The sequence below is a fragment of the Mesoplodon densirostris genome, chromosome 2, assembly GCF_025265405.1.
Source record: "Mesoplodon densirostris isolate mMesDen1 chromosome 2, mMesDen1 primary haplotype, whole genome shotgun sequence".
Taxonomy (NCBI): domain Eukaryota; kingdom Metazoa; phylum Chordata; class Mammalia; order Artiodactyla; family Ziphiidae; genus Mesoplodon; species Mesoplodon densirostris.
In genome coordinates, this window is record NC_082662.1 from 8,154,717 (window position 1) to 8,180,000 (window position 25,284).

At 55.1% G+C, this 25,284-nt stretch overlaps 1 protein-coding gene across 2 annotated transcripts in view; it reads left to right on the forward strand.

Moving 5' to 3' along the window:
- The window catches only part of PEX14 (peroxisomal biogenesis factor 14), a 140,244-nt gene extending 119,472 nt beyond the window's left edge, over nt 1–20,772 (forward strand). For both annotated transcript variants that reach the window (XM_060088957.1, XM_060088958.1), the window contains 5 exons: nt 9,301–9,386; nt 12,716–12,818; nt 13,984–14,081; nt 17,296–17,387; nt 19,576–20,772. In XM_060088957.1, coding sequence (XP_059944940.1) covers nt 9,301–9,386; nt 12,716–12,818; nt 13,984–14,081; nt 17,296–17,387; nt 19,576–20,023 — 827 coding nt within the window. In that variant the 3' untranslated portion in view covers nt 20,024–20,772. The remainder of the gene's footprint in view (nt 1–9,300; nt 9,387–12,715; nt 12,819–13,983; nt 14,082–17,295; nt 17,388–19,575) is intronic.
- Nucleotides 20,773–25,284: the final 4,512 nt, after the last annotated feature.

Here is a 25,284-nt window from a genome sequence, read left to right on the forward strand (position 1 = left end):
TTTTTAAGCTATTGAAGTATATTTTACATACTATAAAACCCGCCCATTTCAAGTGTCCAATCAAATGATTTTTAATAAATTTACTGAACGATGCACTCATCTATCAGTTTTAGAGGCCTTTCATTCTCCAAATAAGATCCTTTGTGCTCATTTACTGTTAATCTTACCTCCAGCTCCAGGCAACCACTAAGCTACTTTCCACCACTGTAAATTTACCTTTGCTGGGCATTTCAGGTAAATGGAATCATACAGTATGTGATCCCTTGTACCTTCCTTCTTTCACTTAGCATGTTTTTGAGGTTCTCCATGTTGTATCATGTAGCAATACTTCCTTCCTTTTTATTGTTGACTAGTATCCCATTGTATGGATGGGCCACATTTTGTCTGTCACTTCACCAGTTGGTGAACGTTTAAGTTGTTTCCAGTTTTGGCCACAGGACTCATGCTGCTGAGCGTGTGGGCAAGTGTGTGGACGTACGTTCTCATTCCTCCTGGGTAGCCGTCTAGGAGTGCGATTGCTTGCTCATATAGCAGTTCTATATTTCTGGCTTCTTAATTTTTTTCTTATCAGCTTTTTTTAAAATTTATTTTATTTTTGGGTCTTCGTTGCTGCACGCAGTTTTCCTCTAGTTGCAGCAAGCGGGGGCTACTCTTCGTTGCAGTGCATGGGCTTCTCATTGCAGTGGCTTCTCTTGTTGCGGAGCACAGGCTCTAGGTGCGTGGGCTTCAGTAGTTGTGGCACATGGGCTCAGTAGTTGTGGCTCGCAGGCTCTAGAACGCAGGCTCAGTAGCTGTGGTGCACGGGCTTAGTTGCTCCGCGGCATGTGGGATCTTCCCGGACCAGGGCTCGAACCTGTGACCCCTGCATTGGTAGGAGGATTCTTAACCACTGCACCACCAGGGAAGCCCTCTAATCAGCTTTTTTGAAGTATAATTTATATACAATAAGATTAATCCATTTTAAGTGTACATACTGTAACTCAACTCGTGTAACCAGTACTATAGTTTCATGTACTATAACGAAAGACTAAAATTTCATGTGAATGGGATCGTACAGCACATAGTCTTTGGTATCTTAACGTAATGCTTTTGAGATTGATCCAGGTAGAAAATATTTTAGACTTTGTGAACTACATGTTTCTGTCACATATACCCCCCCACCCCCCATCCTTTAAAAATATGAAAACCATTCTGAGCTCACAGCTGAAAAAAAAGCAGGATGAGGTGGGACTTGGCCAACTGGGCAGAGTTTGCTAACTCCCGTGACTCCGATGTACGGTTATTTCACAATTTGTTTATCCATTGACCATTGGTGGCTGTTTGGGTTGTTTCCAGTTTGGGGCTATTATGAATAATGCTTCTATGACATTCATGTACAAGAAGTCTTTGTATGCACAGATATTTCCTTTCTTTTAGGTAAATACTTGAGAGTGGAATGCCTTAGTCACATGTTAGGTGTATGTTTAACTTTGTAAGATATTGTAAACCTATTTTCCAAAATGGTTGTGGCATTTCATTTTTTTAAACTTTTTTTCTATATTATTCTTTTTAAAAAAATTATTATTATTATTTTTTTTTCTTTTTGCGGTATGTGGGCCTCTCACTGTTGTGGCCTCTCCCGTTGCGGAGCACAGGCTCCGAATGCGCAGGCCCAGCGGCCATGGCTCACGGGCCCAGCCGCTCCGCGGCATATGGGATCCTCCCAGACCGGGGCACGAACCCGTATCCCCTGCATCGGCAGGCGGACTCTTAACCACTGCGCCACCAGGGAGGCCCTAAAAAAATTATTTTTATTTTTATTTTTTGGCTGTGCCATGAGGCATGTGGGATCCCAGTTCCCCAACCAGGGATCGAACCCTCGCCCCCTGCAGTGGAAGCGCGGAGTCTTAACCACTGGACCACCAGAGAAGTCTCCTGGTTGTGCTATTCTACATTCCCATCAGCAATGTGTGAGAATTTCAGTAGCTCCACATCCTTGTCAACATTTGATATTCTCAGTTTTTAAGTTTAACCAGTCTAATGTGTAGGTAATAGAATCTCATTGTACTTTTAATTTGTGTTTCTCTAATGACTAGTGATGTCAAGCATATTTTCATGTGTTTATTGGCCATTCATGTACTTTTGTGAAGTGTCACTTTTAAAAATCACCTTGTTTGTCTTTTTATTATTGAGTTGTAAAAGGTCTTTGTATATTCTGGTTACAGGTCCTTTATCAGATATATGTTTTGTAGATGTTTTCTCCCAGCCTATGGAGATATTTTCTTGACAGTGCCTTTTGAAAAGCAAAAGCTTAAAATTTTGATGATGTCCATTTTGTCATTTTTTTTCCTTTTATGGTTCATGCTTTTTTTGGTTTGTTTATGTTTTGTTTTTTAAAGATTTTTTGACGTGGACCATTTTTTTTAGGTCTTTATTGAATTTGTTACAATATTGCTTCTGTTTTATGTTTTTCGATTTTCTGGCCCCGAAGCATGTGGGAGCTTAGCTCCCAACCAGGGATCGAATCCGCACCCCCTGCATTGGAAGGCGAAGTCTTAGCCACTGGACTGCCAGAGAAGTCCCTGGTTCATGCTTTTTGTATCTTAGGATGTGTTTGCCTACCCCAAGGTTGCAAAGATTTTCTTCTGTGTTTTCTGTTTTCTTACAGTTTTTTCTTTTTTGTTTAGGTGTATGATCTATTTTGAGTTAAGTTTTATGTATGGTGTAAGGAAAGGGTCAAGGTTCATTTTTTATCCCCCTACAGATATCCAGTTGTCCCAGCACAATTGTTGTGAAGATTATCCTTTTCTCATAGAACTGCCTTGGCTTCTTTGTCAAAAATCAGTTGACCACACAAGCATGGGTCCATTTCTGGACTCTTCTGAATTCTTACGGTTTCATTAGAGCTCATATTTTTTAGTCTGTGAGTGAGGATATGGATATGCCTCTCAGTGTCCTTCCTGCCTAAAGATGGCACTGCTGATAGCATTGCAGCCCATGAGAAGTGGGAAAGATCGTCTTTCACAGGACGTTCATGTGAAGACAGGCCTTGGGTTTTCAAATGTTACTTCTGTTGGGCTGCTGTGGTGCCTTTGCCTTCCAGGCTGCCCAGGTGCTTCTGTTCAGAGCAGAGCTGCTCTGTTACTAGTTGCTGTGCTCTGGGTCGGTTTGTCTTTCTGGCCGCCGCCAGCCATCCACAGCTCAGCCTGTGGTACCTTTCAGCTGGTCACCAGTCTCCCTGTGCATTTAGCCTGGCAGTCCTTTCCTGTAACAAGCACTGATCTGGCGGACTGGCTTTATTCCAGTACCTCACTGTGGATGAGCCTGTCTTATCATTCAGTTTTCAGCGTGCCTTGCGAACAAAGCTGATGGGATGATTTGAGAAGCTACTGCTTTGTGGAGTCACGGCTCCAGCCTTGAAGAGCCTGGAGGGGACCGCAGCTAGGCTTGCCCAGTGCCTGCCACTGCCCTGCCCTGTGCTCAGGCTGCCGGCCTCCCCAAGGACTTGATAGCGTCTCCCTGTTGTCAGCCAGTACATCACTGGATCCAGATCGTCTCAGCAGGATGATTTCATGACAGCTTTCAGCTCTCTTTTGTTGATGATTCTTTACTGGATTGTGGGATTTCCTTGGTGTCCGAGAGTCCCTGAGTCGGTGGTTTCATGCCGTGTTGTGTGCGCGATTCCCACTCCACATGTGTGTCCTTATTTGGTGATGTCTGTTCTCGCCTGCTAGGTGAGAGTCTCTTGGTAGGTTGAGATACAAATAAAGGAACTGAGTAATGTTGGTTTAGTTGGTGTTCAGTGAAGGGTTAGGGAGCCCTAGGGTTCAGCTTTCCTGCCCCTGAGGCGGCTGCCATACACCATGGATTCACCGGAAGCCCTAGCCTTTTGGGCAGGCAGGGCCTGTGGGCACTGTCAGAGCTCAGGCTAGTTGATGGAGTCCTTGGGAGGGTAAGGAAGGCGTTGAGCTCCAAGGAACCTGACGCTCTTCCCCCTACAGTAGTCTGACTTCTGACCTCGTTGCAGCCTCAGACGCGAAGGCAGTCCCAGAAATGCGCAGCTGTGCAGGATGAGAAATGCTGCCGCAGTCGACTGCCTGTTCATCCTCAGGAGAGGCCAGCCATGAGGTGCCGGTAAAGTGCTGGGCCTTTCGACGAGTTGGCGAGTCAAGCCCGTTGGGCGAGTGCTGGAGACAATTGGAATCTGAATGACAGTAAAAAATACCATTGTCCCTGGGTTCTTCATCTTTTGTTTTTTATTTTTTGGGGATTTCAGTAAATTTTTATTTAAGTGGCCAGAAGTATAGAGAGTGGTACTTCAATAGAGTTCTACCATTTCAAGGTCCTTTGATGATAAATGTGTAACAGTGGAAAGTGTGCTAGTTTGGGATTCAGAAGACCCAGGTTCTAATTTGGCACGGACTACCTGTTAACCTTACAGGCATGTACATAATATCTCAGAGTCTTTGTTCCCCATCTGTCCCTTGAGAGATTTGGGCTAGAAAATCTTTAAGACCCTTGATATATCTGATGAAACTTGAGTTGTCTTTCTTTTCTACCTCATCGAGATAGGCAAGGGACAAGATGTAGAGAGATTATTCCGGGCACTGAATTGCCACAATTATTACCAAGACAAGAGAAGTCAAAAAAGCTGTCCTGTGAGTGAGATTACTGATTCTCTTCATGCAGTGATGCTGACAGGTAGGCCTGGGTAAACGGTGTGAGTTCACAAACTTGTTTATTTACCTTGTTGTTCCTAAGCCTGTGGGAAAATGTAGGCAGGCACCCAAGGCAACGCATTCTGTATGTCCCAATTTCAAGGCACCCTTTTTTACTTAAACCCTTCTCCGTATATTCTAAGTCATTTTTCTCTGCCCGTGCACCTCCCGAACTTCGCTCAGCTTCTTCCTTTTCTCTTGTTGTCCTCAGAATGTCAAAATTATTGAGTCTTTTCATTTTTATTATGCTGCTGTCTCTGAGAAACTCGCTGACAGACACCTGTTATGACTGATGTAGTAATGTTCACTGTCCCTGGGTTCTTTAAATCTAGCAAAGCTCTGCCGCCTTCAGTCAAATGGTCTGTGCTTGATGAGAAGAGAAAACTGTCTTTGGGACCATCTGGTGGTGGTGTGGAACCAGGCCTCTTGCCAGCTTGGCCCCCAGTCTGCCTTGTCTGCAGGTGGGCGTCTTTGTCAGGCTAGAGGCTCTGAAGCTTTTGAAAAGCCCATTCATTCCACTTCCCTTGCCTTTGAGCTGGAGCAGAAGAACGACGGGCCCTATTTTCTGCCTCGACTGTATTTTCTGGACATTCAGGAGCATAGTGACAAGAGGCTGTAGCTCCGAGGTGCCCTGGGTTCCCTCATTGGGGGTCTGCACTGGGCTTGGAAAAAATTGGCCCCAGGGTGGGCAACGGGGAGGGCTCCAGGTGGTCGTGGCTGGGGTCTGAGCTAGTTTGGGGTCATGCCGAGTGCTTTCTCAGTTGCCCTGGTCTGTACCCCTTGAAAGGCGTGCCACGGATAAGAGTTAGCTCCGTCTTAGTTTTTCTCTTTTTTCATTTTGCCACAAGACAGGATTGTATCACACATCTCCAAAACGAGTAAAATGGCATTTCAGCTTCTTGTCTTTATAGACTCTCTGAACTTTAGGAAAGATCATTCTGGTCCCTTTTCATTAATAATGAAAACCAGGGGGCAATAAAATGTTCTTAACGTGAGCACGGCAGAAACAAGGAGCGGTGCGGGGGTGAAGGTGCGGCTGGCAGGGAGCCACAGGTGTTTCTTGGTGCTTGAGGAGGTCAGGCTCCAGAGAGCGGGGAGCAGCGGTAGGAGGGGTCCTGGTTCTTGGACCCTTGACCTGCCAGCATCTGCTCAGCCTCGGCTGTGTTACCCGGAACGAGAGGCTGCACTTCTCAAGGCATGCACTGTGTGTTTGCAGGAAAGAAGAAGGATGCAGCAAACTCTGGGTTCTGGTCCAGTTTTCAGGCCAGTTGCAACTGTTTTCCTGTAAGATATTTAGTGGGTATTTGAGAAGTCACTGGTGAGTAGAACTTTCTGGACATGTGCCCATTTTGAATACTGGGGATTTTCGCAGCACAGATGGATGTTCTGGGTGTGGATTGAAGCCCCACGGAACAGCGTGGGGCTGCAATCCACAGCGACTCTTTTGAAAAGTGGCAAGGTTACTCTGTCTTTGATTTTTCCTCCTAAAAATGAACTTGCACCAGATGTTGGAATCAAGGCAGTCAGAGCAGAGCAGGCGGAGCCAAGAGAGGTGCCTGCTTGGGACCTGGAGCCTCCTGGCTTCTCACCGTCACAGTGAAAGGTCTACCTCAGTGGTCTCGTCTCAGAGTTTTCCATTTCACGATTAGCGGTCGCTTCTCTGTGTCGCTCCGCATCGGATGGGGGTGTTCACTGCAGGTCAAAGCAGCAGAGCTCCCTTCTGGAGACAGTGTGTAGACGTGAACCCTGAGTGTCACCGTGCAACCGTGGAGAGGAGTGGGGAGTCTTGGCTCGCCGTGACCCAAACCCCAGAACCCGTAAAAGAATAGATCGATATGTTTACGTAAACATGAAAACACTCTGTGCCACAAAAAGCAGACCATAAGCAGAGTCAAAAGAAAAATATACTAGGAAGAGTTTTTACAACTCCTTTCACAGACAGAGGGCTAATTTCCCTGTTGTATAAGAAGTTTCCATGAATTGGGGAAGGAAATTAATAAAGAAATTGAGTAGAAAAGTAGGGAACATATAGTATACCAAAAAGGAGATGCAGATGAAAAGATTGCTCAGTCCTCACTTGTAATAAGGTAAATGCAAATTAAAGCTAGAGGGAGGTACTGTTGTTTTGCTCTAGTACTGGCAGAAATCTGTGCGTGTGCTTAACCCATTATGTTGGGGTGGCTGTGAGGAAACAGGTGGGAATGAACTGGTTCAGCCCCCATGGAGGACAGTTTGGCAGACTATCTCAGACTGCTCTGGCCCAGCCTCCTAGGAGTTCACGTTTACAGATGGACTTGTACATGTACATGAGATGCCATATGTACAGGCTCACTGATGGCAGCGTTGTGTGAAATAGGAAAAGACTGGAAATCATCTAAATGTCCATCATTAGGGAATTGGTTTAATGGAATATTATGCAGCATTAGCAAAAAAGAAGAATGAGAAATGGGGGAAAAGAGAAGGAAAATGATGCCCATGTGTGTTGCCTCATACTTGCATAAAAATTCTCTGCAGGATAAAGAAGAAACTATTAACACAGTGGTTCTTGGTGGTGGAGGAAGCCCCTTTGCAGTAGACTGACGTGTGCTGTGTGATGTTTAGACCATGTGCGTGTATTACCTATTCAAAACCTGTAAGCTCAAGAAGGGAGTTGATCACAGTCTGTGCAGGAGACTCCGGGCTGGGCCACATTGGGAAACTCGTGTGGAATCCACAGGCAGGGGCAGGGTCGGGTGGCCAGGGAGAGACACTCTTCCAGGCTCTCCCATCACCATCGTCTCTGCCTCCTGAGAGCCCCCTTCAGCAGCTCAGGGAAGAGGGAGCATCCTCCCCGCCCCCTTGGAGGTCTTTGCCACTTGGATCCCCAATCAGACTGCATGCCAGCAGCCCCTCCTCCCCATGTGCTCACATCCTGCCAAGGACTTTAAGAACCGCCCCTCTCCTGCTCTCCTTTGGTCATGAAGCGCCAGGACGTGGCCAGTACCTGCAGGCCCAGGGGAGGGGGACGGCTGGAGTCACAGGCGTCCGTCTTGGAGGAGATGAGGCGCCCGGCCGCGTGTGGAGTGCGGTGGCTCTTCCTCCCTCACCTTCTCTCATAGATCCACTTCCAGATCCCAGGTCCTTGTCACAGCAGCGTGCCTTACGTGGGTGCCTTCTGGGTCACTGTCCTGGCACCTGGTCTGAGTCCACAGACTGGTGGTGTCCTGCACCACGGATGGTTCTGGAAACAGTGGCCCACGCACCCCTCCCCCCGCCGCCCCCTGCCCAGTGGCTGGTCCCTTGAGAGGAGGCAGCTGGGTGGCCTGGACGTGGCTGCTTCAGGTAGACGTTCCAGAAGGAGCTCGTGCTTTCCCGTGTGCCTGACAGAATCGCTGGGCGTCACATCAGGTTATGGACATGAAAGCCCTTGTAAACAGTTCGTGGGGAAGTTTATGAAGTAGAAAACTCTCCTCTCCTCCTCTGGCACTAGAAGTTCATTCAGGGGTTGGAGGGGACTTTGTGTTCCGAAGGGCCTGATCCTACATGAAGACCAGCTGCCTGTGTCCGGATCCCCTGAGACGGTCCGTCCTGGGCTCAGTCCCTCTTGCCTTTGGAGGCCCCTTGCGGTAGCCTCTCCCTGCTTTCTCGCCTCCATGGCCTCCCACCTGTAGCTGCTCTCGGTGCTCCCTGATGTTCTCCCAAAACACAGAGCTGACCACGTCACTCCCTGATTCAGAGCCTTCAGTGACCCCACTGCTTGTGAAACGATGGGCAGGTTCCTTGGGAGCGCTCACCGCCAGGCCAGCCTTTCCCACCTGCCCCCCACCCCGCTCCCCCCACCGCTCCCCTCTCTGCTCTTGCTGTCTCTTGGCCAGCAGTAACCCCGTCACCCTGGGTGAAGCCCAGGGGCTCCCCCGTCTGCTTGAGCACAGGTCAGCCTCAGCCTTTGCACTTCTTGTCCCCTGCCTGAGCGCCGTGCCCGGGACCGCACAGGTCTCGGCATCCTCCTCCGAGGCCCTGCCATCCGCACTCTCTCCTGGTCCCGTTCGGTGTTCTCGATCGCTGTCCGGAGCCACCTCGTTCGGTTGTTGGTAGGCTGTCTCCTCTCCACCAGGCTCAATGTGAGAGCAGAACAGGGCAGGGGTCTCGCCACCACTGTAACCCGTGCCTACGGCACTGTCGTGCACCCTGTCAGGGCTTCATCAAGTTGAATAAACAGGTGATGCAGACTTTGCCCTGCTCTGAGGTGGCTCCACGCTCACGTAAGAGGGAGTGTGGGCGTGTATTCGTGCACACCTAGGTGTGCTCATGGCAGCCTCACTGGATCCTTTATTCCTCGAAGTGGAGCCCGTGCCCTAGGTCTTCAGATCGCCTCTGCCGCCCACCTCCCACCCCGGGCCTCAGCCCGTCTAGACACCAGCCCACGGCAGCTGCACAGTCCAGGGGCCTGGGAGGAGGAGGGAGACGCAGCCCAGCCGCATCCTGATGCTCACCCGCCATCTGAGCACGAGACACACCCGCCGGCTGAGATGAGGAGCCTGAATCCACGTGCTCTCCTGCCTCAGGGGGGTCAGTGCCAGTGCCAGTGCCTCTTCTCCTGACATGCCTTTTCCCCCGACCTTAGGCCCTGCGGGTTCCCGGTGGAGAGATTACAGCGCCTTGGCCATCATCATGGCAGGGATAGCGTTTGGCTTTCACCAGCTCTACAAGGTAAGCTGCCCCTCCCTGCACCCCCTTGGCGCTGCCCTGAGCCCGGGGGCAGCAGTGGGCCTGCCTGCAGAGGCCGAGCGCCCTGATGATCTCGCTCGCTGAGGGGCGTCCAGGTCAAGTCCTGGTCCTGTTCCCACCCGGGTGGGTGCGCTTGGCAGGTTCAGACCCGCCTCATCTACTGGACTCGGCACCTCCCCTCCAAGTCCCTGCTGCACAGGGTGACGAGGCCCGTCGATCAACGAGCCACATCAGATACTTAGAACAGTGCCTGGCACTTAGTGAGCAGGCCAGACCTTTCTGAGAGACAGAATGACGTGTGGTTAAGGGCACGAACGCTGGGGCCCAGCTGCCTGGGTTGCACCCTGGCTCTGCCACTTGGCAGCTGTGTGACCGCAGGCTCAGCGGTTCTGTGTGTAACATGGGGACAATAGTACCTACCTTACGAGGCTGTTGTGATGCTGAAAGGAGTCAGTGCTCCCCTGGAAGGTGCTCTGTGCCCAGCACACAGGAGGCGCTCTGTACGCTCTTGAGAATCTCAGTACGAACGTATCTACAGGATCTACCTTCTCCCCCTGTGTATTGTGTTGGCATCCGTGTAAACCTAGGGCTTTACATGGACTACGTAGTCAACCCTCAGGATCCCAGAGTTCATTGCTTACAACGGAGCTGCAGGCGTGACGTAACGTTTACTTCCTTGATACCAGATACTAATCAGATACTAATGACCAGCTACTAACTTTGATTTGAAGCAAGTTGAGTCTTTTTTAGAAGTTGCAGAGCCAGGGTAGGTCCTCAGAGACAAAAGGTAAAAGAGTGGCCGGCGGACTTACTCTTGCTGGTCCTGGAAAGAGAAGCCCCCTTTCCTTCTGAGGCCACCTGCGACTCCATCTCTGATTTGGAGATTTTTAAAAAAGAATCTGAATGACTATCCAGACTCATGTTGTACCTTTTTTTTTTTTTTTTTTTTTTTTGGCCACGCCACGCAACTTGCTAGATCCTAGTTCCCCCCGACCAGGGATCAAACCCGTACCCACTACAGTGGAAGCACGGAGTCCTAACCACTAGACCGCCAGGGAAGTCCCCCCATGTTTAACTTTTAGCACATGAAACATGTTTCAGCATTGTACTCTGGGATTCTTAATTTTTCACTTAAGTGCAAAAGCTAATGACAGAGTTGTAGCAGAATATAATCTTTTCAGTGTAGCATTTATTCTTGAAGTTGGGAATCTCCACGTTAGAAATCCAGAAACAAGATGTTCTGGGTCCTGGGACTTCTCCCTCTGATGCCATTGTGGCCTGAAAGCCTATTTCCAACCACTGACTGCGTACAGTCACCAAGAAGAAGAATATGCTAAGACAGGATTCTCACATCAATGTCCCAGCTCTACTGAGCGGTACCTGATAGTCACATGGCTCCCCTTGGACGGCCTGTGATCTGGTGGAGACAGAAAGCATAGCTCCCCTTGGAGCAAAGCAGAGATATTATCAGTTGTTTTCACGAAGCTCTGATCTTTAGTCTCTACTTTAAAAAAGAAGAGACATTGGGGTTTCCCTGGTGGCACAGCGGTTGAGAGTCTGCCTGCCAATGCAGCGGACACGGGTTCGTGCCCCGGTCTGGGAGGATCCCACATGCCACGGAGAGGCTAGGCCTGTGAGCCATGGCCGCTGAGCCTGTGCGTCCGGAGCCTGTGCTCCACAACGGGAGCGGCCACAACAGTGAGAGGCCCGCGTACCACAAAAAAAAAAAAAAAAGAGAGAGAGAGAGACATTGAGAGATCAGTCACGATGGTGACAAGAGAATTTAAAAAACATCTGCTAAATTAAAAAACAAAAAGGAGAGGTAAGATGTTACCTTGTTTTATAAATATGTAAAGATTTTGGCTGGGGTAGTGTATGTGTTCCTTTCCTTGGCATTTTTGATCTTAAAAATGGAATTTTTAGTCCATTACACATGTAAGAATTTCTTGACTTTTATACTTAGGAAATTTTCAACCTGGGATGTAAGGCTCCATTTTATGAGTTTCAGCTCAGCTGTGGGTCATAACTCACACGATGGTTGAAAAGCACTTTGCAAAATAGAAAATGCTCCTATACGTATGCTAAATGGTGGTCTTCACTTAGGAGTTGCTCTTGAAGTGAGTTCTTTGACAGGCCCCTTGTGAGAGACCTCCTATCTTCCCCAGTACAGAAGCCTTAATGGAGAAGTTGCTGTCTTTTCCCCTCTGGGGCCCGAATGGAGTAAGAACCAAAGTCTCCTTTGGTCACACCTGCCAGTTATGACACCTGCCAGGCTTGCCCTGTGCCACCCCTGGTGCCACCCCAGTAAAGTTGGTGACTGGTGTCACGCTCCTCAGGTGGGGGGCTCCACGTCCAGAGCTTTTGGAGTTTGGAGCCCATGTTCTTTTGTCCGGCTCTCCCGGCGGGCACCTTGCCGCCCACCCCTCTCTATCCCTTCACACCTCCAAGCAGGCCGTCAGTTACCAGCTGTGCCCCGTCGGCCTTCCTCCCGAATGTTCCGAGGTTCTCAGAACATTCAAGATCGCCCTGCAGCATCAGCTTCCTTTTCCCCCACGGTCAGTCTCTCCTGGTTCTGCGCCTTGCTCCCCCTCTGCCCCATGTCTCAGTTCTGGGAGGGTCTGGCTGCATTGAACTCTGACTGAAGGAAGCTTGTTCTGAGGATTCAAGGCTTTTCGAAGAAGAATGGGCGTGACCTCCTCAGGCAGCCTCGGAATACCCATGTTATTATCCCCTCCTAGTGGAAGAGCCAAAGGTCCCACAAATCTGTTGTGGATTTTGATCTTGTTTCTTGAATAATTTTTTTGTTTATTTTTACTTGTTTGTTTCCGAATGGAGAATTCATTCACGTGGTTCAAGACGTTAAAGGTTCAGAAAAGTGTACAGCAAACTTCCCTCCCACTCCCCCCTGGAAGCCACCAGTGGCATCACTTTCTTGTATAACCTTTTGCATTTTTATGATATACAACTTTTAAAGTAGAATTTTGAGTATTTTTGGACACAGAAGTATTGTATACAGCAACATTTAAAAATCTAAAAGAACCAAAAAGTGCTCCATCATAGTGGGTCAAATTGATTTTTTGTGTCCCTGTTCCCTGGTTCTGGTCCTGATTCAAACAGAGTTTTTTTTTTTTTTTAATGTGGTTGTAATCACAGCCTCATAATTTTCGGATGTCTTGTTCATTTACGGTGTTGGCGTAGGGTTTCCGAAACCCGGGGTTGATGGAGAGAAAGTTGGTCGGCAGAATTTGAGAGGCTGTTGAAGAGTATCCCAAGTACGTACCCATTGCTCACGTGCACCCTGCTTCTTGCAGAAATACCTGCTCCCCCTCATCATGGGCGGCCGGGAGGACAGGAAGCAACTGGAGAGGATGGAGGCGAGTCTCTCAGAGCTGAGTGGCAGCGTGGCACAGACAGGTAAAGATTAATGACTCCACCAAGTCACCCCTCAAAGCCTTCTCCGAGCAGCCCCTTCTTTGCCCCCTCCCCTCTCCCCTCCGTCTCCACTTTGTGTGGTGACTTCATTTATCTGCTCTGAGAATCTGTTCACATTTGCAAATGAAGCCGCCGTCATTTCGGTTTAATTTGAAATTGCTTGTTTACTGTCGGCGCGGCCTCGATTAATTATGTTTTTACGGAAAGGCTCCCAACCTCAGAATATTAATAAGGGGAATAAAATGACAGCCTTTCTAAGGGCTGTAAAGTTCATTTTTAATTTCTGCTTCTATGAGGTTTTCAGGGGGGTTTTCAGCAATGTTCCCCCTTCCCTCTAAGAATCCAACACAGGGTCAAGAGAGGCTGTAATTACTGCGGCTCCAGGGACCCTGGCCACCTCCTCTGTCATCGACTCCACGGGGCTCACGTTCATTACCCGGTGCCCCAGTGATGGCCCAGATTAGCTGGGACCTGTCGCGCCGGAGGTGGTTTTCTCCTTTATAAACTTGTTTACTAGATGGAGCCTCTGAATCTAAAAACTCTGGCAAACTAGAGAGCTGCCTATCCCAGGCAGGAGTCTGTCCCTCGGGGGCATGTTTGTGAAGCCCTCGGAAACCCTCTGGAGCACATGCCCTGCTGGCATGTCTCCTCGGAGGCTGACGGTGGGCCGGGAGCTCCAGCAGCCTCTGGGTTGGGTGGGGAGGACAGGAAGGAGCGTAAGGAAATGGGATTTGCAGTTTGTAACCCTCTGGGACGTTGTGGACTGAGATGTCTCTCTCCCAGGATTGGAGACTTTCCATGAGTTCTGCAGTGGCGTGGGGAGGCCCGGGAGATGGGGGATGCAGGCAGGATGGAAGTTGCAAGAGCCAAGCGAATCATAAACAGATAGAATTAGAGGGGAGAGGTTTTGGACGGACATACTGTTGACCGCGGACAACTACACAATAGAAAGATAAAGCAGAAATACTAGAGGTGAGATACAGTGCAGGTAGATGCCCCAGAGTGCAGATGAATTATGTGGATTGCACGGGCTGGGGGGGCGGGGGGGAATGTCTGCAGATAAATTAGATGCAGCAGCTTATAGGTGTGTGGACAGAAGGAAGAATCTGTATCACTTAACAGAGATGCACCTGCTCTTTCCTCCCAGTGACTCAGTTACAGATGACTTTAGCCTCTGTCCAGGAGCTGCTGATCCAGCAGCAGCAGAAAGTCCAGGAGCTCGCGCACGAACTGGCCACAGCCAAGGTACTTGTCCCCGACCCTCTGGTCCCTCTAGGTCCGGGTCTGCCCTGCACGGCTCTTCACTCCTGTCCTTTGTGCCCAGGTCACGGCATCCGCTGGGGTCTGATGTTGTCTCTTCTGACACTGGTGACCCTGCCCTTGTAGAGACAGGAGGCGGTCACCGTGCTGGTGGTGTGGCATTCAGGGACGGAGGCTGTCCTTTCTGTCTCCGTGTCACCTCCCAACAGGAGGGAGGAAAAGCAGCTCTGTGCCTGTGGCCCTCCCGTGGCAGCACACGCCCCAGATCTGGTGGTGGCCGGTGTCGACCCGGGGTGGTCTCCGCCGCAAGTTAGGTCAGAGGTCCCAGTGTTGCCGAGAGTGAGCGCAGGGAACAGGGTTGGGGGAGTGTGAGCCCAGACCTGGGCTGAGGTGCTGCCGTGGGTGGGTGCCCCAAACCCAGGCCTCGGGATCCGGTAACCCCCAGAGGAGTGTAGACCCACCTGGGGTCGACTGAGGCGGCTTCCGTCTCTCACTTCGCACATCTGGAGCTGTCTTGGCAACATCAGACCCTAGGATCAGACCACCGGGGTTCAGGCTCTCCTGTGCCCCGTGCTACCTGTGTGACCGCAGACAGGTGACTTGCTGTCCCCTCGTCTGTAAGAGGGAGCTGTACCGCACCTCCCTCGTTGCCTGTCCCCACTGAGGACGGAGCCTGGCTCCCGTCAGCCCCGGCGTGGCAGGCTTTGGGTCTGGGTTCTGTGCGTGTGTGACCGGGTGTTCCCGAGACAGACTGGGCCCGGAAGACAGCGGTCCAGTGGCTCCAGGGCGTCCACTGCCCTCCCCACTCCATCCCCGCCTCCCGGGTTGCTTTCTGGCTGCTTCCACGCCGCCGTGCTGTAAAGGATCTCGCTCCGAGCAGCTCTCCCAGAGGGAGCCCCACCCCAGTGCGCGACTCCGTGTGAGCCGGCCCTCCCGTGAAGGGGGTCCCCGAGAACCCTCTCGTGGGGTACCCCACCCACGGAGGCCAGCGGCCACCGCCAGCCACCGCGCACGCGCCCCGCGGGCGGGCGGGCGGGCGGCCCGTAAAGCAGCCGAGGAGGCGGTCACGACCTGCGACCACCTCTCCTCCACTGTCTTCCTGAGCGGCAGCCTGCCAGTGGCCAGAAGCCTTTCCAGAAGTTGGAAAACTGTTTTCAGACCTTAAGCATTAAGATTAAGACCACATGTTGCATTTTAGGAGGGGTGGGGGGCCCGGGGTAGCGTTTGAGCGCCGCCTCTGAGGGTGTCTCGTGCTTGTTTTTCTGATGCCCCCCCACCGCCCGCCCCCAGCCCCTTTCATTCTCTGCTCTGCTGAAGCCGTGCTCACTGGTGTCTAAACCCATCTGTGTGAAGGCTTCGGTTACCCCATAAACCAAAGACTCAGAGCTGTGTTTTCTCAGCTGTAATGTAAGTTTTTATATCTGGCTTCCAAACCCCTACTGCAGCACTGTAAAAAATTAAAAAGAAGAGCATTCAGTAATTAAAAAACCTACATAAAACTGAAGGCTGGGAATTTTCTACAACTGTTTTTTAGAGACTGGCTAAAAAGCCCCAGATGTCAGATTTTATTTCTAAATCCTGGCATCTGGCACCATATGCGTTTGGAAATTTGAGTCCTTTGTAGGCCGGTGAGTGGAAATTGCTCCCTTGTTAATGGGCTGCTATAGCTTTCAAGGTCTCAGAGAGGCCAGAGCAGTGGCTCCTGGGTCTGCGCTGTCTGGTGGTCTGGAGTGGGGACCCCGAGGGGATGTGTGTGAGGGCGGCTGAGCGCCTGTGTGCGCTCATTCCGAGGCTGCCCGGGGTGTCTTTCCTGAGGCCCGCAGCCCCCGCGGGGGGGCTTCCCGCTGCGGAGCCGGGCTGGGCTGCCGGCCGAGGCGGGACCCACAGCACCCCTCACCCCACCTTAGAGCCCCGCAGGCTGGTGGGAATGTGCGGGGCCCCTCCGCGCTGCCAGCCTGGGGCTCCCCACGCTCTCCTGAAGTCAGGGCCCGGGTGTTCTGTGGCAGGCGGCAGGGGCCTTGTACCCGTAGGCAGAGGCCCACGCACCCGAGGCCATCACACCTGGGACTGGCCCGTAAACACTTCGCAGGCAGCTTGGCCGAGGCAGCTGCCGTTTGGGGGACCTCCTCTCCATCTGTTCCAGCAAGATTGCCAAAGAAAGGTGTGGTTGTTTGAAGTTTACATAGAAAACAGTGTCAAAGGGGAAGGTGTGCGGGGAAGGGTGGCGTTTGTCTGAGGTTCCTGTGGCTGCTTCCCCTGTGGGCCCTCCTCTGGGACGTCTTCGTTCTCCCTGCTGAACCTTCAGGGTCATCCCGAAGAACAGCTGCAGATGGGCGGCCTGGCCCTCGGCTCCTGGCTGTGCAGACAGCGGGGCCCAGTGTGTGGCCTGACGTTACAGCTGCGTGGGGAAGGGTATCCTGGGCGAAGCCTGCCTTCTGGGCATGATTGAGAGTAGAGCTGGGGGATGGGCCAGGCAGGTGCTCAGGTGTCTCCCTTGACCCTCCAAGGAGGCTCCAGGTGCCAGGCTCCTGGTACCTGTGGTTGAGGTGGCTGCCTGTCCCAGCCCCAGAGTTCCCGTGTGTGTGTGTGTGTGTGTGTGTGTGTGTGTATGTGTGATCTCTCTGCAGGGAGAGGGACTTAGGTGGAGGGAGTCGTTGTTGTAGAGATGGAATTTATTTATCTTAATAGTTTTGTTTTAATGGAATGTTTCAAATACATCTGGAAATGGGGGGGGGCTGCACAGCAAGCCCACACGTTCTGGCTACACAGCTGCAGCCGTTGCCTCGGGCCCGTCCTGCCGTACCCCTACCCGCAGGTGATTTTGAAGCACATCCCAGAGAGCATATCATTTCATATTCAGACACTTCTATAAAAGATAAGGGCTCTTTTGTTGTTGATGTTTTATTTTACATAACCAGGATGCCACTATCACACCTGAATGCATGTCATGATTCCCTAATATAGTCAGCTATCCAAATAGACTTGTGGGAATGTTTGTTCTAAGGGAGTCGTCACTTAAACAGAGATCCAGGCAGGCAGACCCCTGAATGGGCCACAGCAGAACCGTACCGAGGGGGTTCCCGGCTGGCACGCAGGACACGGAATCCCCCTGGGGTCTTCCTTGCCACCCCAGCAGTCTGAGCTCCAAGGGGTGGGAGGAGGTGCCGCTCTGATCCCCTGTCCCCTGTGTGACTTTCAGGCCACCACTTCCACCAACTGGATCCTGGAGTCCCAGAACATCAATGAACTCAAGTCGGAGATTAACTCCTTGAAAGGACTTCTTTTAAATCGGTAGGAACTGAAAAGGCGCGGGCTTCTGTTCTGCTCTCTGACTTTGACTTGGGGGAGGGAGCTCTTGAGGCCCATCCAGCTGCCAGCCATTGGGGGTGGGGGGGGCACGTCTCCCTGGGGGGCCCCTGTGCATCCCACCCCAGATTGAGCTGCATGATTCAGGCATTGAGTTTGGGAATCTCTTGCGCTTCCACCTTCCCTCCCTGGTTGGCCTCTCCCTCCCCGCTCTAGGGGTGACAGCCTGTAGTGCCCACGAGTTTTTTTTTTTTTTTGCGGTACGCGGGCCTCTCACTGTTGTGGCCTCTCCCATTGCGGAGCACAGGCTCCGGACGCGCAGGCTCAGCGGCCATGGCTCACGGGCCCAGCCGCTCCGCGGCATGTGGGATCTTCCCGGACCGGGGCACGAACCCGTGTCCCCTGCATCAGCAGGCGGACTCTCAACCACTGCGCCACCAGGGAAGCCCGCCCACGAGTTTTTTTTTTTTCTTTTTTTTTTTTTTCTTTTTGTGGTATGCGGGCCTCTCACTGTTGTGGCCTCCCCCGCTGCGGAGCACAGGCTCCGGACGCGCAGGCTCCGGACGCGCAGGCCCAGCGGCCATGGCTCACGGGCCCAGCCGCTCCGCGGCATATGGGATCCTCCCAGACCGGGGCACGAACCCGTATCCCCTGCATCGGCAGGCGGACTCTCAACCACCGCGCCACCAGGGAGGCCCCTCGCCCACGAGTTTTGAGATACAGTCACTTGGTCCTGTCAAGACCCAGTCAAGGGCAGCTGGAGCCAGAAGCAGGGCCTTGAGCAGAGGAGAGACTCCCCACCCCTCCAGATAGGGCCATCTCCTCCCCTGTCCTCAGCCCCGGCTGGACCTCTCAGTGACGGCTTGGTCCCAGAGAAGGTCCCCCCAGAGGGCCAGGCCAGGGGTCTCTGTTCCTGCTCAGTTTGAAGAGCCCTACGATTCAAGGCAGAGGCAGACGCAGTGCCCACCTCCCCACACCCCGGCTCTTGTGGTCTCACTCTGCTGTACAGGAGGGTGACCAGCTTGTCCGGGCTTGCCTGGGCCCGTCTGTTTTTAAAACTGGAAGTCCTGTGTCCTGGGCCGCCCCTCCTGCAGGGCGCCCGGGGGGTTAGTGGGGGCTGAGCAAGGCGGGGGCCTTCACTCCAGGTCAGTGATGGGGGCCGGCAGCGTCTCGTGGTCCCAACCAGAGGACCCAGTTCTCCAAGCCACCCACCTCCAGGCTGTCTGTGGGGAAAAGAGCGCGGCCTTAAGAGAGGCACGGCTGAGCTCGGGGCACCAGAGGGCTGTCCGCTGGGGACACGGTGAACGCCGAGGCCCCGACTGTGCGCTCTCCGTGGCAGGGTCTGAGGTGAAGGGCTGTCCGGGGCCAGAGCTGGTGGTCTGGTGGGCAGCCCAGGAGGCGGCAGACCTTTGTCCTCCCAGCTCAGGCAGGGGTGATCCCGCCTGTCCTCGAGCTTGATGTCCAAGCCCTTGCCAAGCGGACCTGACTTCCCAGGTCTGGGCTGGGCTGGCTGCTGGCCCAGGACCCAGGGCAGGGACGCAGGAGTGGGAGGGAGAACTGGCTCTTCTGTCAAGTGTCGAGCTCGGAGGTTTTCTAGAAAAGTGCTAGTTCACCAACCCTTCTGGTTCTGATGTCTCTGACCCCGAGACCAGTGGCCAGGCTCTCCCACGGGCTGCCTTTGCCCAGGCCACAGGCAGGTGAGAGTGGAGGCCCAGGGGTCTTGGCTTCCCAGGCTTCTGGCTCCCCACTGTTGCTCGCTGTCCCTCCCAGGCCTGGAGGCTGGGACAGTGCTGTAAGGGTGGGAGGGAACGGGCGCCAGGGCGTGGCAGGGCCCCCGGAGCCAAGTGTCCGGCAGCTGCCAGGGAGGGCGGGCCTGGCCCCAGGCAGAGGGGACCCCAGGAGGCACCCTGAGTGGACTGGGGGCTCTGCACGCAGCCCTGGTGCCTCTGGCTTCCGTCTCAGCTGCTACCACCTCAACGGGCCAAGAGGCCTTGTTTCCAGAGGAGGGGGAGGGAGGGGAGGTGGGCGTGGGCGGCCGAGCTCCAGCCTGTCCCCTGGCCCTGTCCCCTGCTCAGTGGCCCTGGGGTGGCTGCTCAGCCTCCGTGAGCGTTCTGGGTCGGGAGGGTGCGGCTCTTCTGTGGGTGACCCTGCCGTCTTCTCCCTCCTCGGCCAGGAGGCAGTTCCCCCCTTCCCCTTCAGCCCCGAAGATCCCCTCCTGGCAGATCCCGGTCAAGTCCCCGTCACCCTCCAGCCCCGCGGCCGTGAACCACCACAGCAGCAGTGACATCTCGCCCGTCAGCAACGAGTCCACGTCGTCCTCGCCCGTGAAGGAGGGCCACAGCCCCGAGGGCTCCACGGCCACGTACCACCTGTTGGGCCCCCAGGAGGAGGGCGAGGGGGTGGTGGACGTCAAGGGCCAGGTGAGGATGGAGGTGCAGGGCGAGGAGGAGAAGAGGGGGGATGAGGAGGACGAGGAGGACGAGGACGTGAGCCGCGTGGACGAGGAGGACCGCCTGGGGGTGCAGAGGGAGGACCGCCGGGGTGGGGACGGCCAGATCAACGAGCAGGTGGAGAAGCTGCGGCGGCCCGAGGGCGCCAGCAACGAGAGCGAGCGGGACTAGGCGCCGGGGTCGGGTCCAGGTGCAGGGCGTGGCCTTGAGCCCCGCGGGGGCAGGGCTGCGCAGCCTCGCCGGCCTGGGCGGCGTGAGGGCCGAAGCCTGTCCACCCCGCCCACCGCCGACAGACAGGCCTCTGACCTTGTTCTCATGTCAGGCCGAGCGCTCCGAACTCTCTGGGCGCAAGCCCCCCCAAGCCCCCTCCCAGGCAGACGTCCCATCCAGGGGTGTCTGCTGGGCTTCTTAGCCAACCTAACGCCGTGCATGACAAGAGGTAGTTTTATTACCTGACTCCTGACCCTCTGGAGGAGGAGCCGCGGGGCCTGGCGTCTGCCGTCCCTTCCCTCCGCCCCGGCTCCCTCACTGCTTCTCACCAGTGACCAAGGGGGCCGCGCTCTCGTGATCCCCAAAGCAACGGCTCTGCGCTCCCCTCTGGGTGAGGGCCCCCCGGGCCCCCCAGCCAGTCCCTGCCCGGACGATGCCACCCTCGTGTGCCCGTCACAGCCGCAGCCCGTCGTCCGCCACCCACGACATCACGCTGCTCCCGACTGTTCGCTTGCCGCATCGTGGCCCAGCTACTGCCGTGGCGAGATGTGGTCCCACCTCCACTAGGAGCCAGGCACAGGGCCTTCCTGTCTGTCCCCTGCCCCGCCCTGCCCCCCAAACACGTGTTCTTTTGTGTGATCAGGTATAGGTTTCAGAATATAAGATACGACTGTATATAATTGTAATAAATATGAGTTGCCACTATTTAATTCCTGCCTGTGGCTCCCTGTCTGCTCACGGCACCCCGTGCCCAGGGGTGGATCTCGGCTAAGGCCGCACCAGGTGGGCCCGGGGAGGGGCCGCGGGGGTGGCGCCCGGCAGCCCTGCGGTGGGCCTGATGGGGGCAGCCCCTGCTTCCCTCGGCCAGTCTCTCCCCTAAGGCAGGTGTCGCAGCCGCTCACCCACAGCTGGAGGGTCTCGTCCTCGGTCCTGAGTGGCTGCTGGAGGGCGACGTTCTGATCCAGGAGGAAAGGGACCTCACGCTACTGTATATAGACCTGGTGTGGAGTGTGATGAGCTCACCTTCCTTAAATGGATGCATGTGCTCCCAGGAGAGTGTGTCTCGTTCCCTCGTCCTCCCCCGTCTCGTCTCCCTCTCACCCTCCCTGTCTCCCTTTACCCTTCACACAGCATTTAGCTAAACCCAGAAAAACAGCATGGGACACTCCTTCCCGGGACCACTCGGCCCCCTCGAGCCCCCAGTGCTGTGGCCCAGTGTGCGGGGGTCAGAGGGCCTGGTCCCGTCCGGTGCCTCGTGTAGACACGGGCTTTGGAGACAAAGTGCAGGCACCCTGGCCGCCGCGGAGGTGGAGCTGCAGCGGGTATGTACCCTCCGGGGAGGCCCCGGCCTCCTGACCGCAGCGCTGGCCTCCCACCCGCCCGGCCCTGGGGAGGGAGGAGGCCGCTGGCCGAGGGTGAGAGACTTGGCATGGGGGCTGTTTTGTCTCAGAAAACATTTCCCCTCCTGCCCAGGCCCCTTTTTCGGGCTCCCGCAGTAAACTCCTTCCTGGCTCTCAGGCAGGGGGCCCTCACCCTGACTCTCTGAGTATCTGGCCCTCCAGCCTGGTTTCCCAGGTTTTGTCTTTGATGCTCATAACCTCACGTGATGTCCCAGCTCATGCTCCCTAGGGACAAGCAGAGACCCCCCCCACCCCCCACCCCCACCCCGCCGTTGAGTCACTTCTGCCTCTTGCCATCCCTAAAGAAGCCAGGTTTCTCCATCCCCAGGGGCTCCCAGCCTGGTCTGGACGAGGGGCCCAGCATCCGGGAGCCAGGCAGGCAGACGGACCTGGGATGACAGGCAGAGAGAGGGCTGGTGACTCGGTTGGAAGCACCTCTGGGCCTCGGGGGCCGGAGACAGGGTTTCCCTGCTCTGCCCTCCTCAGGGAATGGAAGCCCGGGTCTCGAGTTAGCCGTCTCAGGGTGTCCCCCTCTACTTGGTGACTGTTTCTCGCGGCCTGTAACTTTGCAGAGGTCCCTCCTGCAATGGGACCAGACTGGGGCGGGGGTGGGGTGGGGGGGCAGAGGGCAGATAGCCTGGGACGGAGACGCGGCCAGAGCTGTGAGCACGGGGCAGCGGACACTTGGGGGACCTTGTGGGGTGTGTCTTCCCCAACCTGGGGTTCGGTTGTCTCGCAGATCCCCGGACTCACTGCGGGAGAAAGGGATGAAAAGCTGGGCCCGGGGGCCTTTTGCCCTGCGGGTCCTGAGCGCCCGATTTCAGCTTTTGAGGACAGAGAGTCTGGCGTGATTCCAGGGAGGGAAAAACCCCTCCCCAAAACGGCGTGACTGCTGCCTAATAAAGGCAGCTGCTGGACGGAGGGAAAACAGCCCTTTGAAAAAAAAGCCTTTCATTAGAAAAATAATGCATTTCATCCAAATAAGGTAAAAATATTTGGAAGGGGGCAGAAGTGAGCAGCAGGCAGCGCCTGTCAGGCCCTTTCTGGAAGGGGGAAGATTATTAAACTCAATTACAAAGTATTTTTGTAAAGTGTCTTTAAGAAAGAACTCGCCCAGCGCTCAGAGGCTGCAGGATGGCCCTCCGGCCCCCGAGGGCTCCCAGCTGGCCCCGGGAGGTCCTCGGGCTCTGCCTTGGGCAAGGTCCTCCCTCAGGCAGCCCCAGCTGCCCTGCTCTTCGAGACGCCCCGGAGTGCAGCGGGCGAGGCTGCTGCTCCATCTGCCCGGGCCGGGTCGGCCTCCTTCCGCAGGAGCCGGGCGGGCGGTGTCCTGGGACACCCTGGCGGGGAAGGGCGGCGTTGTGGGTCGGGGGAAAGGGATGCTGAGTTTGTAAATGGTCTTTTTTCATACCGTGGGAGCACACATCAGTAGTTTAAAACATCCAATCGCTGTTGAAGGGGCTAGAGGATACAGAAGTCCTCTCCCACCTCCACTCGGTTCACAGGTGTGCACACGTCGTCTCTCTCTGTCTCTCTCTCCTTTAATAAAAACGGGAAGTTCCTCTTCAGTGTTGTGTGACTTGCTTGTCTCACTGAAAGTAAAGCGTGTGTCCTCGGGGGCCTCACACCAGGTGGGAGGAGAGGGGTTCTCTAGAAGGCGCCTCTCCTGGCCTCCCCCTGTGCTCAGCCAGGACAGCGAGGTGCCGGTTCTCGGCCTGGCCCAGGACCTCCCTCTCCTCTGGTGACTGTCCCTTCCTGCCCCCGGCTCAGCTTCTACCCCAGCCTCAGCCCCGCCTTACACCACCCCTGCCTCAGACCCAGACCGGCTCTGGCCAAGGTGGAGGGAGAGCTGGCCGACAACCTGATTCTCAGGACTTGACTTAATCCTTAGTGTTTCTTCATCTGTTTGCTTAAAGTTGCTTCTGCCAAGGCACCCAGAGAAGAGGGTCGGAGTCTCCACACAAAGCAAGCGAGGAGGCGCCAGTGAAACCCCAAAGGTTGCCGTGGCTCCAGCTCACCTGAAGGTGGACCCAGTCCTGGCTGACCCCTCCCTGCCCGGATGCCTCCCTGGCCCCTGCTCCTTCAGGCTGCACAGGTGTTTCCCACCCCGGGGATGGGCCATCCCCCACCAGGGACAGACACCTCCAGGGTGCCCACGGTGCTGGTGGGTGACCGCCACGTCCTCCACTGAGAGTTGGCACGTCCTTGCCCCCCCCTCCCCCCACCCCCGGCTCCCCAGCCCCGCCCTGGGCTCCAGGCACGCGCTCTAACTCAGAGAGGAGTTTACATCTCCAGCCGTGTGTCCTGTCGGGTGCTTTTCTCTGAATGGTGAACAAACCTTAATAGTTTACTTCCATCAAGCACTTTAAAGCTCATTCTGCTCTGGAAGAGGAGGTGAGATTTTATTATCATTTCATGAGGACGCCTGCAGCCTTTCCTTGCCCAACAGATCCTGGGAGGATCTTCTTTATAGTGAAGGGGTCACATTTTAAAACACATCTTGGAAACTCAGGTGCCCAGCCCTCCACGTCCTGGCCCGGCAGCTCTGGGAGGATGTTTCCAGGGCATTAGTTCCAGGGCCCCCTGTAGATCCAGGGTGTGGCAGCCGGGCCTCAGGGAGGCTCTGGGCAGGGCCTTGGGGCCCTTTGATGGGGAAAAAGCCTTGGACTCTCCGAGGTCCCGGTGTCTCCCCGGAGTGGCGTGGGTGCAGGGCTCACAGGAAGAGAAGCCGCTGGATCTGGCCCTGCGCTGGCTGTGCACCCCTGGGAGGTGCTTCCTGTCTGCCTCCATGCAGAGGGTGGGGTGGCTCCTCCCGGTGAGGGTGGCACAGGCCTGGCCCTGTTCAGTCCCGGCAAGGTCCCCAGGACTCCAGCTGGTCCGAGGGGCCCTGCTTCCTGGAGGCCTTCCTGAGGGCAGCAAGCAGCACTTCCACTACCCCTGTGCCCTGGGCCAAGGCCGTCTCTCGTGGAGGCGTGCAGAACGACAGGCTGTCTGTGCCCGGGGTGACGGGACATTGTGGGCCACGCCGCCCGGAGGGCACTGCCCTGGTGCGGTGGGTCCAGGTGGGTTGTGAATGCCGAGGCCCAACTCCCTTGGGTGACTCAGCTGCTGGTAGCACCCAAGCCGGACCAGGTGTGTGGGAGGTGGGCAGGTGACTGAGCTCAGCGCGAGCCTGTGCGCGGTTTCGGGCCCTTTCCAAGAGGTTGCCAAACTCTTGAATTTGCCCCAATTGGGGCGTAGGAGCATCACACCACCACAGCTAATTAAATTCCCGAGTGAAAACGTGTTTTACCGCGATTCCTACCGAGCCCAACAAGCCACAGGGAGCAAGCACGGCGCGGCCTGGGCCCACTCCGCACCCCTGGGGTGGGGCACGGCCGCCGCTGCGGGCCCCGCCCTCCTGGGGTCGCAGTGGGCTCCGGGGACACGGAGAGCTACAGGCTGGCCTGCACAGCGTGCTTACGTGTCACAGTCCCTCGTCTCCCTGAGGCTCGGCTGAGGGCTGCCCTGAGACCCAGCACCCCCTTCCCTGGGCCCCGTCTTGCCCTGAGCTGAGCCTGGAAGCTGGCCCTGCCCTCAGCTAGGCTGGGCCTCCTGTTTACCACGTATGGGTCCGCTGAGGTCCATCCGGCCCCAGAAGGCCTGGGGGCTCCTTGGGAGGGGACAGTCTTGGGGGTCTCCCTGGCCCTGCAGCAGTGCCCAGAGGGAGCCCTGTGTTAGCACCACCCACCCAGCCAGCGGTGGAGGGCTGCGCTCTGGGCCTGGCTCCCTGCCTCCCCTCAGGCCCTGCGGGAGGGCCTGGGAAGCTCCAGTAATGGTTTTAAT